The following is a 14,649-nucleotide window of genomic DNA, read 5'->3' as shown; positions in this document are numbered from 1 at the left end:
TTTTCCTGCTCGAAAGAATTTTCTAAATTTCCTTCATCTTTCCGAAGGAAATGGAAGGAAATAATTGGAAGGAAATAATTCGTGCCACCCTACCGTAGCTTCCCGTATCTCCCACTGTAATGATGGCTGGCAACAAGCTCTTCTGGCGGCATTGAGCATCGAAATTCTGAGCGGCCTCGTCCATGAAGAAGATAGGGTCCAGTCTAGCTGGATCGGTCGTGTGGCGTAACGACGAGACCCTTATAAAATCACTGAGCCCTACTCTGCTCCTACTCTGCTCCTACTCTGCTCCTACTCCTACTACTACTACTACTACTACTACTACTACTACTACTACTACTACTACTACTACTACTACTACTACTACTACTACTACTACTACTACTACTACTATCAGAACTCAAATCATATGTTGAAAATGATTACTTTTTCGTCAATTGTCTAACGAGGCTGCTGGGGCTGGGGAGATCGATTTGCGACGACCTGACAAAGTATCACTGGACTATTATGTTTCAAGAAATTGCGGAGCGAGCGAAGCGAGAAGACCATATACCGCAGCAAAAGGCACCTTCGCGTTGTACGTGCGTGCGTGCGTGTAGAATTATTCTGGCTTAACTACGAAGCGTGGGAGTCTATCAGATAGATCAAACGCGGCGCGAATTTTCCCGAAACCTCCGGATCTATATGCGGAGGTTTCGGGAAAAATCGGACAACTCGATTATTCGAACAGCTCGAAAAAATACGCCCGAATATGCCCCTTCGTCACGAAGACCTAGTACTATAGAGGAAACCGAAACGTTAGAGATGGCAAAGCGATGCTCCAATCCCACAACGGGGGACTTACATTCGTCGCCGCTTTCTCATCCACCGTTTATCCTCCACCACTGGTGGAGGAATATCCTCAAAGGCTTCCTCCTGGCGCCTCGCATCACGTCGTTCACGCCAATACGCCTGAAATTTGCAGGCGGCCGCCGCCTTGCGGACGCGCTTCTCATACCTACCATGGGCATCATCGAAAAACAAACAACCGAACAGAGGGGAAGCTCTCACACAGACGGCAGCAAACGGCGGGTAAAGTGGTTTTTGCAACACCGCTGTGCTTTTGCAATTTATGTTTATGCAATTGTTGCAATGTAGGACATCCGAAGTCACTTTTGCAATGACTTGTTATTGTTGACAAAACCCAAGACGTAGGAATTTTGGCAACATGGATTTTGCAAAAATACATCTAGTCAGGGCTTCTCTAGTCCTTCTTATCAGTAGAATGCTGTGCTTCAGTTTAGAACCCGTCTGGGATAAACGGTTTGGACAACGACGATCATGAATTGAGTACCGGAATCCTTTTTTGATTGACAGTTTTACGATGAGATGGCCGGTTGAGCGAAATCCCGGTTAAAAATCATGATACAGCGTTTATCAGCATATTGTTTGTTCACTGTGGACACTTCGCAATTCTAGAACTTAATCAGTTCAAGTATGTTGTGTTTTCTTTGGATTTCTGTATCTTTCGAGTCGAAAGTTTCGACGGGAAGCTTTTACGTGGACGAGCAGCCGGACTAAGTATTAGTGCGGCACTAAGCTGAAGTCTCGTCACTAACGAGTCGTTAGTAAAGTGCGCCTCCAGCGATTCCCATTTTCTGCTTACTGGTATTGTTGAGTTATGGTTCGTTCTTTATAAAAGCCAGTTCAACACTGTTGAATCAATAGTTCAACATCATTCGCGATATGAGACATTCACCCTTCTTGCATACTACGGTTTCTTCAATTTGAATAATTTCAGCTCTCGGGCTCGTGCGTATCGAGAATCCCGACTCGGAGTACCAAATTGAAAGTGTTATTGTCAATCCATACAGCTTGTTCGATGACATCAAAGAGATTCTACATGAGACCTGGAACTGAGTCAGTTGATGAGACACACTTTGCCCATAGTGAGTATTTTGGTGCGGCACTTGTGATAATCTTTTCATGTTTAGTGAACGCGTTTACTGCCTTCGAATCGGGACACATGACCTCGACAGATTCCACATCGTGTTTCTTAACAGTTGCACTCGGGTTGATAATGGTTTGTTACAATGTGATGAACCTCGCAATCACCTGGGCGCTTCACGACAACGATACTCGATGCAAGCAGATTCGGATGCAGATGGGACAACGGATGGAATCGATTACCTAAAAACGTTATGCATCCTTACCTTTTTATCACTATCGAACTTGAGGCTCACAATTAAAAATATGGCTTCACATTGTCGCATTGTCGCTGCTGCAGTTATTTGGATAGATGCGGCATGATTCAAGCACTATTCTATGAGTGATTCCGGCAGGTTGTGAGAACAGGAGAGTTTTCGATTTTCTCAGAAAACATACACTGCTACACATACAGAAAGAGAAGCCGTACCTTATACTTCGTACACTTGTTTTATTCTATATTTCATCGTGGTACTGTGGAAGCGTGTTGCAAAAACTTAGAAATACGTTGTAAAAGTTCGTGTTCCATTGCAAAAGTGTGTAATCATTACTGTAATATGCCTTGCTACGTTCTTTCTTACATAAAGGTGTGTTGGATTGTAATACTGATAATAATATGATGCGGAAAGGGCGCTTGCGAATTGCAGACCACAATCACCTTCCTGTCTTTCGCGGCGAAAGACAGGAAGGTGATTGTGGTCTGCAAAGTTTCGCGAAAATAGCCAAACGTCCGCGTTGCATTATCCCGATCATTTTCGCAACCGTTGCGCAAAGAACAACATGAAAGCAACTCCCCGAAAGTTGCATAATGCAGCAATCATGTTGCATTACTGAGCCCACGTCGGAGGTTTCGCAACAATGTTGCGAATCTTGTATCATATCCACAACCGTTGCAAAACAGCGAGTTGCAAAAGTGAAATCACCCGCAAACGGCGGCGGATGGACTTGATGATGACGATGAGGGCCTCATCATGAGGCGGAGGAAATAGTGATAGGACCATTTGCAGTAGTTCTGTCGTCGCTGCCGTATGATGAGAAAGCGGCCCAAAGTCTAGAAAAGCACCATCAGGAGCCGACTTTGCCGCTAGCAGTACATACCCGGATGTAGCATTGTTGGCGATATCTCCTCCTTTTAATGATAGAGGTCGCTATCGCCTGCGCCACCCTGGTCCGCTTGGAAACGTCGGCATCAACAGCCGCCTGACAGAACTGTAAATGTGGCACCAACACCTCAGCAGGGCGTCTCACCAGGATGGAATCCAGAGGCTTCACACTCTGGGGCCGGAAGGAGACCTTCGAAGTTCCCAAAGCGAACTCCTTCCCTTTTGAATACTCCCGCCCAGAAGAATGCTCCTCTTCGGCCACTACCTGAGAAGTAGCCATTCCAGGGTCTGGAAAGCTAAACGGTTAGCGCAAAGCAGCGAGCCAATAAAGAGAATCGAGTCACCATTTCCACTGCAGAACACAACAAATAGGCTTCAGGTGACGTTATCAAAATAAGCCCGTGGGATTTACGATATAAAAACTAATTCAGAAGTTTCGATTTGAAACTTTTGAAACACGATTTTGCCAAGACTTAGAATCGCGACTCTTGTTGCTTTTCCTTCTCGCCAAGTCTGGACTTGAATAGCGCCACAGCCCCTTCAACCCTTCCGACTGCAGTGCGATAGCGAGAGCTCTACCCTGACAGACAACATACATGTCATTTCCAGGGTCTCCTGCGCAAACTCGAAATTCCAAATGCAGTCATTAGCTCAGGCTAAGCGATCGCCCATCAGATGCGCCGCATCTATGGGGGATGCACAAACCTCGAGTAAAACACAGGCGGAGTTCTATGCAAACTGCCAGTTTGCCAGTTGAAAACTGTGCTATCGATCCGAAAAGGATTGCGAAGAAAACCTCCTAATAGGAGGCTCCTATCCACTCAGGGGTCTTGTGTGTGTCCGAAGTTCTGAACGCAAGCGAGGCATCCTCCGCAACGTCGATGTGTCGTGACATCAATAGCTGGGTCAAACAGCTTGACTCAATTTGAGTCACTCAAACTGAGACTATTCACTGAGTACTCCTAGACTCAGTGGTGCTGAGTAGTACTCAGAATCGAGGAATCTGCGCGGCATCATGATAGCAAGTAAATTGCTGTTGATAGAGAGGTTAGGGTAGGTATAGGTATCCATAAGATGGATTCCATATAACTGTTCATTGACCCATGTGCAAATTATATATCGCAAGTATAAACCTAATTAACCAGTAAAAATTGAGCGTGTTTCCAAGAGTCGGCCTTTTTGGAAATTCTCCAAGGTGAACAATTTAACCTGAGTATGGATATAAAATTCAGGGGTAATACACAGCTTACCGAGAGCTTTCAGATGGTGTAAAAGTAGCAAACATTAGATGAGCATTACTTTGGAACACCCTGAATGTTATTCGGGGTTAGTCGAAAAATACGTCATACAGTGTTTAACAATTGCAATATAATAACTTTGTCGTAGTACAACCATACAATTTTTCCTCAACGGTATCACATCCTAGTTTTATTGCGGCAGAAGCAATAGACCCTCGCCCCCCTCGAAGATTTCGGGAGCCAGCTCTCAGAAGAACACCAAGTGCCAGTAGCGAGTAACTCACAGAATTCAATACTCAGCTCTAAGTCTTTATCGGCTCCGGAAGGATCCCGCTATATGTCTGTAATACATCTTGGTCTCCCTCGATCTTGGAAGTGCTGTGATGGTGGTGGTAGGAACAGACATGACGATGGGGGAAGATTCCGTATTCGAGAGCTATGTTGTGGTGCTACGAGTGTTTATCATTGCATACACATACTATGCATACAGTCGTTGCATACTATGCAACGAGTACTACTTCGACTACGATGAACGTTGTATGTTATACAACTTAATTCAACATAGGACCTCAAGAAGAGAGAAACGTTCATAGATAGTAGTACGTGGAGGCAACTAAGCAGTGACTGTTTAGGTAGACTTGGCCTTCTTCGGGGAAGGGCCATCTAAATCAGAGACCAACCCATGCATTAATGCCATGTGGTTAGCATATTAGATGTCGGAACCCATATAACCTCCTTTATTCTCCTCAGCAGCCGCAGGAGCCTCAGCGAACTTCTCTTTTCTTTTGAGGAACGACTTGTGATGCGGAGTATACAGCTTATCAAAGTTCTGGCTCTCGAGATGGATACGACCACGACCTGAACAGAGCCCATCACCCACTCCACCATAGAGCTACTCAATACGCTGTCCCATGATATCAGTGGTGATATTCTTAGACTTCTTCGGGCGCTCCTTATCCATATTATACTCGGTAGTAGACGTCTGCGTGGGTAGTCTAGTAGCATACCTGGCGGCACCATACAGCACTCTGAGCTAAGAAGATTATGATCCTACTTCCACTTCTCATGATCAGCCGCTTTATCTCTGTCCGTCTTGAGATCGAACCTCGGTCCAAGCTCGGTGAGCTCGACATGAGGTAGCTTCGTGCCAGTACGTTTGAATGTCAGATGGTAGTGCCTGCACCAGAGGAACTAACCCTGCTGAGCTGGAATGATTCAAACACAACTATGTACTACTGCTTCTACTACACCGATGCCACATTAAAAGCAGCGTTCTACCAGTAGGCCGACCTGAAGCATATGAGATGGGATCCAGTTTCCTCAGGGTCCTCCACTGCAGTGAAGACTACGACATGGTCCAAACCGTCCAAAGCCACCGCTTTAGCCTAACAGAATGGCACCCCCCATAAGAGCCTGTGAGACCAGGAGTTGTCTACCTGTGATCCTCTGAATACGTCCAATAGCAGGGAGCGAGCATGCTGCAAGTCCGGTACACTAGCAAAGCCGTCACCCTGGAAGATAACTAGGGGCTTGCTACCCAGTCGAGGGGCCTCAGCCCCCTTGAATTGACTAGCCGGGACCTACAAGATGCCCGTTGGTGCTTATTCAGGAGAGTATAATCGCGTTACGTAGTTGGATACATGCAGTTCCTCCATGTCCAAGAGTTGGTGGTCGAAAGTTCGGCCAACAGCTAATCGGAATGGTCGCTTCTTAGTTCTGTACCGATGTACTACGAACATTCCAGGAGGTAGTGGTTACTACTTCGATCCGAATATAAACAGACTAGCATCGTTCTTCCTCGCAAGGAATTCCAACGTGCCTGTGGAATCAAAATTCACCCACCAACTTCATCTCATCTACACCTTTAGAAAAGGTGGGCATTGGCCTTGAAGGCCGATGTAGAGCGCCCCAGAGATTCTTCACAGAAGCACCCCAAGATACTACCAGGATCCTCGAAAGGCTGGACACTCTCGTTCCTCCTCAGATTGACAGCATTCGGCTTTAGCATATCGTATCTGTGGCAACCCCTTTACCCAGCCCTAACCGCTGTTACCTACAGGTCCTTCAACAGAGCATTAACGTCCTGACCAGCCTGAGGCCCTCGAAGTAGCATAACCGTCTTATCATTCTCCTACACATGTGGATGGCAACTAGAAAGAGACCATTATTCCGTACTTGGAGTTTCGAGGCCCTCTCGGCCAGTACTCTCCGTCCCTTGCCAGTCTTGGCCTTCTTAAAGAGGTCATCAGGGATAGAGTTGGTGGTTGCAGTAGACATAACTTCCACTACTACTATACAACTCTGGACATAATCTTCGGTCAGCATTGACTCTAAACTCTGAGGCGTGCGCGTTCTTCTCCAACTTTAGCGCTCGCCCGAGTTCGTTTAAAGGGGATCATAGCATAGTTGGTCGAAGGCGTTGCCGCTATAGTGCTAGTTAGCGATATGTTCCTGTCCCAACCTTTGCGTGAAATAGCAACACGCATTCTGAATAAGGCTCGCGCCGTTCATCTGGTTGATTCTGATTGTGTCATCAACAGTTGCATCGTGAACAAGTCGACGGTCAACTTGTTCACGATGCAAATGCCACGATGCGTATTAGGCACCGTCGGGGGTATCTTGAGCGCTACAATGGGATTACAAACTCTACAAAAACTTACGAGCCCTCACAAATGCCCTTGACATCACCATCGAACCTATCGGCTTTATTTACTCATCCTTTAGCAAGGTTTCGTCCTCACCCTTATTCTAATACTATTGTGCCCAACTTTAGTATGCCCGTAGTGGTATTGCCTGTGTTCAGGAATTCCAATGGAGTTGTGACAATTGCTGAGCTTGCTATCAGCCATTTGAATTTTTCAATGTCTGAACATGATTTCCCACTGACCATGCCTCTGCCGTATATGATCTTTTGGCTGCGTCCCGTGGCGACTGCCCTCTCCTTCGCTCGACAGAATCCGAAGGTGATTCACGCCATCCTAACAACGACCATCTGGGGTGACAACTTGGCTATTGTCACTCTGTTACGAATGACCCTAGTAGGAGTCTTCGGCGGTGTAAGTGGCTATCTGATCGGCTTAGTCACTTTGAAAGTGCATTCTCTCGTACTAGCATTCAGGGAGATGGCCGAGGCCTTAGGCATCGACTTACAGGCCTTAGAGGCGGCATCAGCATTTGCATGACTAACGGATGCCGTAAACAGTTGTATTTCATCATTATTTTTGAGTGTCATTGACCTCGTCATGTTGCCGTGATCTTGGGTGAGATTTGAGTTGTAGTATACCACTACGAACATCTTCTGCAGTTGGTTCGTTTAGTTACTACTTGCCAAGTGCTCCTGGTGAACTGAAGCAAGATCCTATCAAAAGTCTATGTCGCTCAACGATGACGGTTCCACCTTGTCGTCATCCCAGAACTTAGCCCTGGGAATCGGCATCAACGTGTTCGGTGCAATCATGACCAATTTGGGTACGGTACTGATGAAATTCCATACAGAGCAGAGGAAAGGCATCGGACCCTACCTCAGAATTGGGGTGAGTCTATTTGTTATTGGTACGGTAATGACGTTCTTATCGTTTTCTCTAGCCCCACAAACTCTACTGGCAGGCATATCCGCGATCCAGTTTGTGTCCAACTTGTTCTTTTCCCGGTATCTCCTAGGGGAAGCAGTGACCTTCCGTAGTGTGCTGGGCACAGGTTGGCTGATAGGGGGTATTGCTCTAGTTGTGGTATCGAGTGCTAACTCTGATGACTCTGCAACTGTGAGCTACTTTTTTAGTGAATATTATTTCTCGCATAACCATTTGATTTTCATATGCGCTATCTGTGGTGTGGTATGCTTTCTTGCTTTCGCCTTCTGGTTCCGGACAGGCGTATTGCCAGTGTGGAAGCATCATTCAAGATCTGAACGAGTTCTGGTATTTGAGCTCTCTCTTCCTAGGAGTCAAACTCCTATGACGCGATTCTTCCTGCCTACCTCCTTCGTGATGCTATCTGCTATGCTTGGTGCTCAGTCGGTCGTCAGCGGCAAGGTTTTGTCATTGATTATTGCCGAAGCGTTTACTGACGGCCATTGGAAGGAGCTGTATAAGGGGCGTACCTTTTTGGTATTGTTCCTCTGGGTCCTGGCAGCCATTATCTGGGTTATACAGCTGAATCGTTCGTTACGGGTCTTTGCTGGCGCCTACATAATACCACTTACTCAAGTGTGTTGGACGTCGTGGACTATGATTTCTGGTGGAGTCGTTTTCCAAGAGTTCGAAAAGATGACGAACTGGCAGTTACCTTTGTTCATCGTGGGTACGCTAATATTATTCTGGGGAGTGTCCTTGCTAGCCCCACGGAAGAAGAGAATGCCTCAGCAGCAGCAACACCATCATCCATCGCCACACCCACAGCAGGCTCAGCAGTCACCCGATATGGACAGTATGCTTAGTGCGGTCTCAGCTATGGTATCGCCAAGCATTTCGGCTTTGTCCGCGCCAACTCAAGGGCCACTGGATCAGCAACAGGAAGAGGCAGTAGTGGATCCTGATCAAATTGATATTGGCGTTGAAGAGGCTCCTTCGATAGTAGGAAGCTCTAGTTCATCGCCTCGCAGTACTGCTGGAGTCAACGTCCTCATGTCAGCCTTGTCAGTTGGGGTGTTGCCTGACGTTGAAACGATTGAACGAAGTGGATTCCATCATCTGTATACAGCCAATTCCTCATTAGCTCGGTCACCGTCGGTATCAGAGATATCGGTTAGTGTCCGTGGTGAAGTGACGAGAACGGCTAGTGGGGTTTTCGAGGTGGACGATCCGCCATTTATAAGGACGAGGAACTTCTTGAAGCGGTGGCAGAATGATAGGAGGGAGATAAAGAGGAGCAAAATGGGTAGTAGTATTGACACGGGCGGGTTGGATTCAATACTTGAGGAAGATGAAGGTGGGAGGCAGGGAAAACTGAGGAGGATCTTCTGGTGTGGTAAAAATGAGGACGCGGAAGAGTGTTGACTATGGCGGTATTGTATTGTAGTATATTCATGGAATTCAACGGTGGCTCGGATAGTGCCCATACGAGGTTACAACATGAGTCTAATGCTTCTACTGCTCGTACTAGTCTTCGCGTCGTGCTGGGTAGTAGGTAGTAGTGGTAGCTAGTGTCGGTGGTTACGTTGTCAGATTGTTGTTGTTCATCAGCACATTCACTTGAATGCCTGGTTCATCATACTAGCTGTATGTGGAGGAGTGCGAGGTCCTCACTCTCCATAGGGGGGCGCGTGAGAATTTTCAATCAATGCAGATAGAGGCTTCGGGATCAAAGCCTGGGTAATCATCTCAATGACGGTGTGTGAGAGGTGGACTCGGTTATTAGGCAAAGTTATTGGTCATTTTGAAAAGCTCTTGCAACGGCGCGATATGCTGGGCATACAGGTGGCTATTCAATCGGACTGGACCTGGACTAAGGTGGGGGACAGATGGAGGTGGTATGTGAGGCTCTTGTCGTACAACGGATGAGTGGCCATGGAGGTGATCAATGAGAAGCGAGACTTCAATTGCGGATCTCAGAGGAGTAATTCCCTTTATACTGGACTAGGTCCATGATAAAAGCACTTACTTGGACCGGCGATTGTGCGTGGTGAATTCCCATCTGATGGCGGGGCGAGAGGGCTAAAAAACTAATACTTCTCCTTCTGCGGAAGCATTGATCGCCGTCTGATTCCTGTAGGGTACTGGGCCCGCCACATGAAGGAGAACCAATATTAGAACTCCTTACTGGCCTCAGCGACAGCAATATACGCTATATCACCCAACTTGATGCCTTCCCCTTGCACTGGTGACCGATACTGTATTACTTGTGTTTAGTAGATGGACGGGCAGTTGGTGATTCAGTCAGCTTCCCGTGTCACCACCGTTATCATGAGCTCTCTATTTTCCCGTAAAGGTTTCGAGTCGATGTCACGAAGCCTCGAGCAGGCTAGTAGGTTCATGCACGTAGGTCTACTACTACTAGGCCTACTCTCAGCCATTGCAATGTGTCGTTCATTAGGATAAAGTACGGGAAGCAGTAGCAGGAGAAGTAGGCCTTCAGGGACGGCGAGGTAAGCATATTGACCATCCCATCGCGTATTCGTTGGCTTTAAGACTCGCACTACGATGGTTACTCATCGTCATCATCATCTACCTTGGTACACTACCAAGTCGTGGATGTTGCTCAGGAAGGGTCCTTGGAGAAGACCAAATACAACATGTACGGTAGCTGCTACGTCTTAGCAGGTGGAATGCCTCCCGTCGTAGGTTTGCTCTCCCTTGCGAAGGCTATGATATTACGGTTGGCTCTGTGAAGGAGCACTTCCCTGTGAACCCAGCCTTTTACCGGGCAAGAGCATTCACCTTCCGCTTCCGGTGTAGTGATGATAACTTTGATGACTACGTTTGGTTAGACATGCCTGAAGATTTTGACGATCTCTGTCCACCCACGTAAGTACTCAGGCGTCGTTATGGACCAGAGCCGATGAAAGCACTCCAGATATCGCGGGGAGATCTGGGTCAAGGCACTGCCAGTGAAGCCGTACCGGCTACCAGAATCGGATTACTACTATGAGGAGGATCCTGAGGTTGGGCGTGCATATTTTATACAGAATTGAGCTTCAAACATAATCATTAGATTGAGGCAGCGATCGCAGCGTATCGGAGCCAGTTCTCGACGGCCTCGAATGATTGCGGTCGGCCAAAGAAGAAACCGACAATTAGCCCTCGTAAGTCTCTTGTTGCGGAAGATTATTGCGAAGTTCCCTGCCTTAGGAGGCAACTCTGTTCCTCCCAGTAAGGGTTATGGTCATCAGTCCAGGCAAGGCGAGCTGGATGCGGACCTTATGGACTTTGGCGGTGGACATCACCGTACAGGTGTGCGATTTGATCTGAAATTCCCTGGGATTTCGAATTGTATATCTTCAGTCTCCAACCCTCCCTCGAGTTCGTCTGTCTATCCTGGGATCACGTCCCGATCGAGTAATCCTGCTGCACCGCAAGTACGGGCAGAGGATCTGGATAGGGAAGCGTTGAAGGCCGCAAGGCTGAAGGCTAAGGAAGAGCGCATCCGTGCAAAACACGTACTCTGTATACCGCTCGTTATGTTAGCTAGGACTGTATCGCTATAGGAAGAGTTTGCATCGAGACAACGAGAGGAGGCCACGAAGCGAGAAGCTAAGCTCGATGCCCAAGGCCGGCTAGCAGAGGAGTTGGATCATTGGGCGTATACCGAACAAGTGAGGGAGGATGCTGGTGTGTTTGGTCGATGCCGTCCTTCTAGGGTAAACCGAAGGATATTAGAACCCTCCTGTCGAATATGGAAGAAGCTCTGTGGCCCAATTCCGGATGGAGCACGGTTAGTGCAGGTGATCAACTACCCGGGTCATGCAGTTGCTTCCAAGGTGTGGCTTTTATCAGGGGAGCTCATGGTCAACACTGGAGCCGTCAAGAAGGCATATCGAAAAGCGATCATCCTCTGCCACCCAGACAGGTAGGAGGAGAGCATTCGCTTTATGTCTAGTGGCCTCCACACTTCGTGTTTTCCAGACATCAAAGCGCTTCACCAGACGAGCAGTACAGAGCGGATCGCATTTTTAATGCTCTCAACGAGGCGTTCAAGCGACAGTAGCGGCTCGATCGTTGAATCATATCGTTACATTTATTATGAATGAAAGAGGTTCTGTGTTATGACCAGTGGATGGGAGGATTAGGGTCATTAGAGGCAAAACACTAACCGGCTCGGTGTGTCCAGTTGTAATGCAGCTCGCTATAGGCTAGCGAGAAATCAGTCTTTGTTCAATATGAGGGTATTTATATTCGTTGGTGACGAGCGATAGTGATAGTGACGCCAGTTACGACAGAAATAGTATGGGGTCTAATCAGGAATGTGATTCCTGATGCAAATGTTCAATGGCATATTCTTTCATTTCGGCAAATGTTGGGTATGGAGTTGCGAGTCGTAACAACTATATAATCGTATCGGGCGTGTGGTGTAGGGGTATCACGTCTGCTTCGCATGCAGAAGGTCCCGAGTTCAATTCTCGGCACGTCCATCTGTACTTGTCATATTACGATGTGTTTGTAGCAGAAGTCAAACCGAAGGCTTTTTGCATGCGAAACTGAGGAGATACCCCTACACCACTACCCGATATTCCACATGAAATGTATCCGAGCTCAGTTTCTAAATTTTCTGAGTGAACCGTTGATAAATCCGATCGCCACAACGAATGATATAGGGATGACCATTATTTGAGTATCATAAATCTACTCATCATCGTTGCATATAGTTGTCCTATAGCTGAGGGGTGCCATAAACGAATATCGTCCAGATCGCTGGACAGCCACGAGTAACGCTGTTCTCTCCTTGATGGTGAGAGAATGGATGACTACTCGTCACCCGACTCGCTAGTGCTAACTATATCCTGACTCAGTTCCACCTTCCCATCAGTGGCATGCTGCCGTTGAGCTCGAATCCGTTAAGATTACTTGAGTAACAAAACTGCTAGCGGCGAATGAAACGAATGTCACAGAAACATCAACTCTCCACCATCAATGCATGGGACCAGTTCAGTACAAAGTCAACAGAAAAGGGAAAGCAATCAACCTGGCTAGTGATTGAACTTCGGAATCGTCTTAAATTATCGCTCGAGTCAGCCGCACATGCGGCGTACATCGCTGCCAATACCTGCTCACACGACGGTGACCCACTAGAGATTTTACACGAACTACTCTTCGTTCCATGCCACTCTGTAAAAAGGCGTTGAATGTCATCTTTCCGCTGGTCTCGTCCTCCTCGGAACTGATCATTCGTGTCAAATCCGTACGTTGGAATGTCCGCAACAAATGCAACGGCATCGACCTCAAGAGTCGGTCTCGGTCGAAACTCATAAGTGCTCTGAAGAGTGGTAATGTCATAGATTTATGTGAGGGATGACACTCACCTTGTCGTAGTAGCAGTGTTGATACGTTCGAGTAAGCGAGAGTCGATGCTTTCCAAGAGCCGTGAGAACGCTTCCTCAGTGAGGAGGGGTAGTATTGGTGACGCGTGCATAAGTGTCATTATTAATTGAACTTCGAATCTCTGAGTAACCGCTGGTCGCGACATCAAGGCGGCTGACAGAATCAGCCATTTCTCATGGAGGCCTCCCGTGATTACCTATGCACCGCTGCTCCACTTCGGAATGGTTCACGTCCAAACGCCTCAGGGACCGAACTAGCAGAGCCTTCTGCTGCCAGGCACCGTTGACTGCATGATCAATAGCTCCTCTGGCCAAGACGACAGCTGGTCTCTGTAGTGCTTCCGAGAAGTAAGAGAGTATCCGTGCAAGCATTTGTAGTGGTGGTTTAACTGCGTCTACTGCTTCCGCCAGGGGAATCCATATGGTGTCCTCGAATGGTTGGAGACATTCAAACCTATACGCGTAAGGGAGTCCCCACATGTGCAACCGATCGTCCCAAGTGCCACCTACTGATCAGGATCCACCACTCTCGATCGACGCATTCTGAGGTCAACCAGACCCACATGCCTCGCCGTCTGCGATAAAGCCTTCAAGTCTGGAGCCTTGCGGAGCTCGGCAACTGCTGCTTCGCATAATCCAACTAGCTCTCGGGCTGTGTGCCTAGTAGCATCGATAGTATCCCGAACTTCCAAGTGGGAATGGAACTCTATGATTTACACTGACGCCATCAAACATCACATCTGAGTTCTGATTCACTTGTGTAGACAACGTGGGAAACAGTGTGATAGCCACAATATGCGGACCAGGATGAACTCCTGGGCTCGATCTTGTGAGTGATTCGTCGCTCTTATCGAGATAGCAATAACTATATCAAACTCAGCTTCAATCTGTTCCGACTCATCCTTGCATGAAACGAGTCGACTCGCGTATATCCCTGACTGATTCGGTATATAACTATTGATACTACAATAGTTGTCTTACTAACACCGTGTCGAGTATTACAACCGTATAAGCCTTGAATAATGCAGTTACAACGCGTATCTTTGGCAACGCACTCGCAAGATTTCCCGTCCCACCCATACGAGCATGTCAGAAGAGAGTCATTACCTGCATATGAAGAGCCCCCTAGCGGGCAGAGTCTCCTCACTCACCACAGCGGCGAGTGTCGCCAGGGCAGGTCGTGGAAGAGCTGGCATGGTGACGGGATATGAAACTGCGCCGTTGTCGACGGAACGATCATAGCGAATCCAGCGTAAATCGATTAGATTTGCGCAGCTCGTACGATCTGAGTTACGCACGCGGATGTGTGGTCTCTGGGGCCCAGAGCATTTATTACTAGCATCCTCATTTAACCGTGTGATCGTGACAGTGG

At 47.6% G+C, this 14,649-nt stretch overlaps 6 protein-coding genes and 1 non-coding gene across 7 annotated transcripts; 5 read left to right on the top strand and 2 right to left on the bottom strand.

Moving 5' to 3' along the window:
• Nucleotides 1–3,030: 3,030 nt before the first annotated feature.
• Pmar_PMAR023385 (hypothetical protein) lies at nucleotides 3,031–3,348 on the bottom strand (the record flags this gene model as incomplete). Its single annotated transcript, XM_002783217.1, has 2 exons — nucleotides 3,031–3,165; nucleotides 3,214–3,348. The coding sequence occupies 2 exons, from the start codon at nucleotides 3,346–3,348 to the stop codon at nucleotides 3,031–3,033; spliced, it is 270 nt and encodes an 89-aa protein (XP_002783263.1).
• A 1,562-nt stretch (nucleotides 3,349–4,910) lies between these two features.
• On the bottom strand, nucleotides 4,911–6,603 carry Pmar_PMAR023384 (brix domain containing protein, putative). Its single transcript, XM_002783216.1, has 11 exons — nucleotides 6,482–6,603; nucleotides 6,364–6,437; nucleotides 6,251–6,321; nucleotides 6,068–6,125; nucleotides 5,935–6,022; nucleotides 5,743–5,886; nucleotides 5,597–5,691; nucleotides 5,361–5,483; nucleotides 5,210–5,313; nucleotides 5,039–5,164; nucleotides 4,911–4,969 (listed from the first exon to the last, which is right to left on the bottom strand). The coding sequence occupies exons 1-11, from the start codon at nucleotides 6,581–6,583 to the stop codon at nucleotides 4,935–4,937; spliced, it is 1,020 nt and encodes a 339-aa protein (XP_002783262.1). The 5' UTR covers nucleotides 6,584–6,603; the 3' UTR covers nucleotides 4,911–4,934.
• Nucleotides 6,604–7,194: 591 nt separating this feature from the next.
• On the top strand, nucleotides 7,195–7,488 carry Pmar_PMAR023383 (hypothetical protein; the record flags this gene model as incomplete). The annotated part of the gene is made up of 2 exons (XM_002783215.1): nucleotides 7,195–7,303; nucleotides 7,388–7,488. 2 exons carry the CDS (start codon nucleotides 7,195–7,197, stop codon nucleotides 7,486–7,488), a joined length of 210 nt encoding a protein of 69 aa, XP_002783261.1.
• A 189-nt stretch (nucleotides 7,489–7,677) lies between these two features.
• Nucleotides 7,678–7,839, top strand: Pmar_PMAR023382 (hypothetical protein; the record flags this gene model as incomplete). The annotated part of the gene is made up of 1 exon (XM_002783214.1): nucleotides 7,678–7,839. A coding segment is annotated over one exon (162 nt), but the record flags the coding sequence as incomplete, so codon positions are not given.
• A 420-nt stretch (nucleotides 7,840–8,259) lies between these two features.
• Nucleotides 8,260–9,300, top strand: Pmar_PMAR023381 (hypothetical protein; the record flags this gene model as incomplete). The annotated part of the gene is made up of 1 exon (XM_002783213.1): nucleotides 8,260–9,300. The coding sequence occupies one exon, from the start codon at nucleotides 8,260–8,262 to the stop codon at nucleotides 9,298–9,300; it is 1,041 nt and encodes a 346-aa protein (XP_002783259.1).
• A 1,143-nt stretch (nucleotides 9,301–10,443) lies between these two features.
• Pmar_PMAR023380 (homeobox-containing protein, putative) lies at nucleotides 10,444–11,947 on the top strand (the record flags this gene model as incomplete). Its single annotated transcript, XM_002783212.1, has 10 exons — nucleotides 10,444–10,475; nucleotides 10,564–10,767; nucleotides 10,817–10,904; nucleotides 10,955–11,045; nucleotides 11,092–11,193; nucleotides 11,245–11,399; nucleotides 11,448–11,555; nucleotides 11,600–11,684; nucleotides 11,737–11,809; nucleotides 11,866–11,947. The coding sequence occupies 10 exons, from the start codon at nucleotides 10,444–10,446 to the stop codon at nucleotides 11,945–11,947; spliced, it is 1,020 nt and encodes a 339-aa protein (XP_002783258.1).
• Nucleotides 11,948–12,299: 352 nt separating this feature from the next.
• On the top strand, nucleotides 12,300–12,371 carry Pmar_PMAR023379. The gene has a single exon. It is a non-coding gene; the product is annotated as a tRNA-Ala (tRNA).
• The last annotated feature ends 2,278 nt before the right edge of the window (nucleotides 12,372–14,649 follow it).

The sequence above is a fragment of the Perkinsus marinus genome, assembly GCF_000006405.1.
Source record: "Perkinsus marinus ATCC 50983 genomic scaffold scf_1104296937140, whole genome shotgun sequence".
NCBI classification, from domain to species: domain Eukaryota; phylum Perkinsozoa; order Perkinsida; family Perkinsidae; genus Perkinsus; species Perkinsus marinus.
Note: the sequence above shows the minus strand (reverse complement) of the source record. Positions and strands in the feature narration are given on the sequence as shown.

Excerpts from the sequence above, each read along its gene's own strand:
- Pmar_PMAR023384 (XM_002783216.1), bottom strand. The coding sequence starts at position 6,583 with ATGTCTACTGCAACCACCAACTCTATCCCTGATGACCTCTTTAAGAAG. Across the intron at positions 5,692-5,742 it reads ACGTATTCAGAGGATCACAG|GCTAAAGCGGTGGCTTTGGA; the intron begins GTAGACAACTCC and ends CCATTCTGTTAG. Across the intron at positions 5,165-5,209 it reads CACTGATATCATGGGACAGC|GTCGTGGTCGTATCCATCTC; the intron begins GTATTGAGTAGC and ends GGCTCTGTTCAG.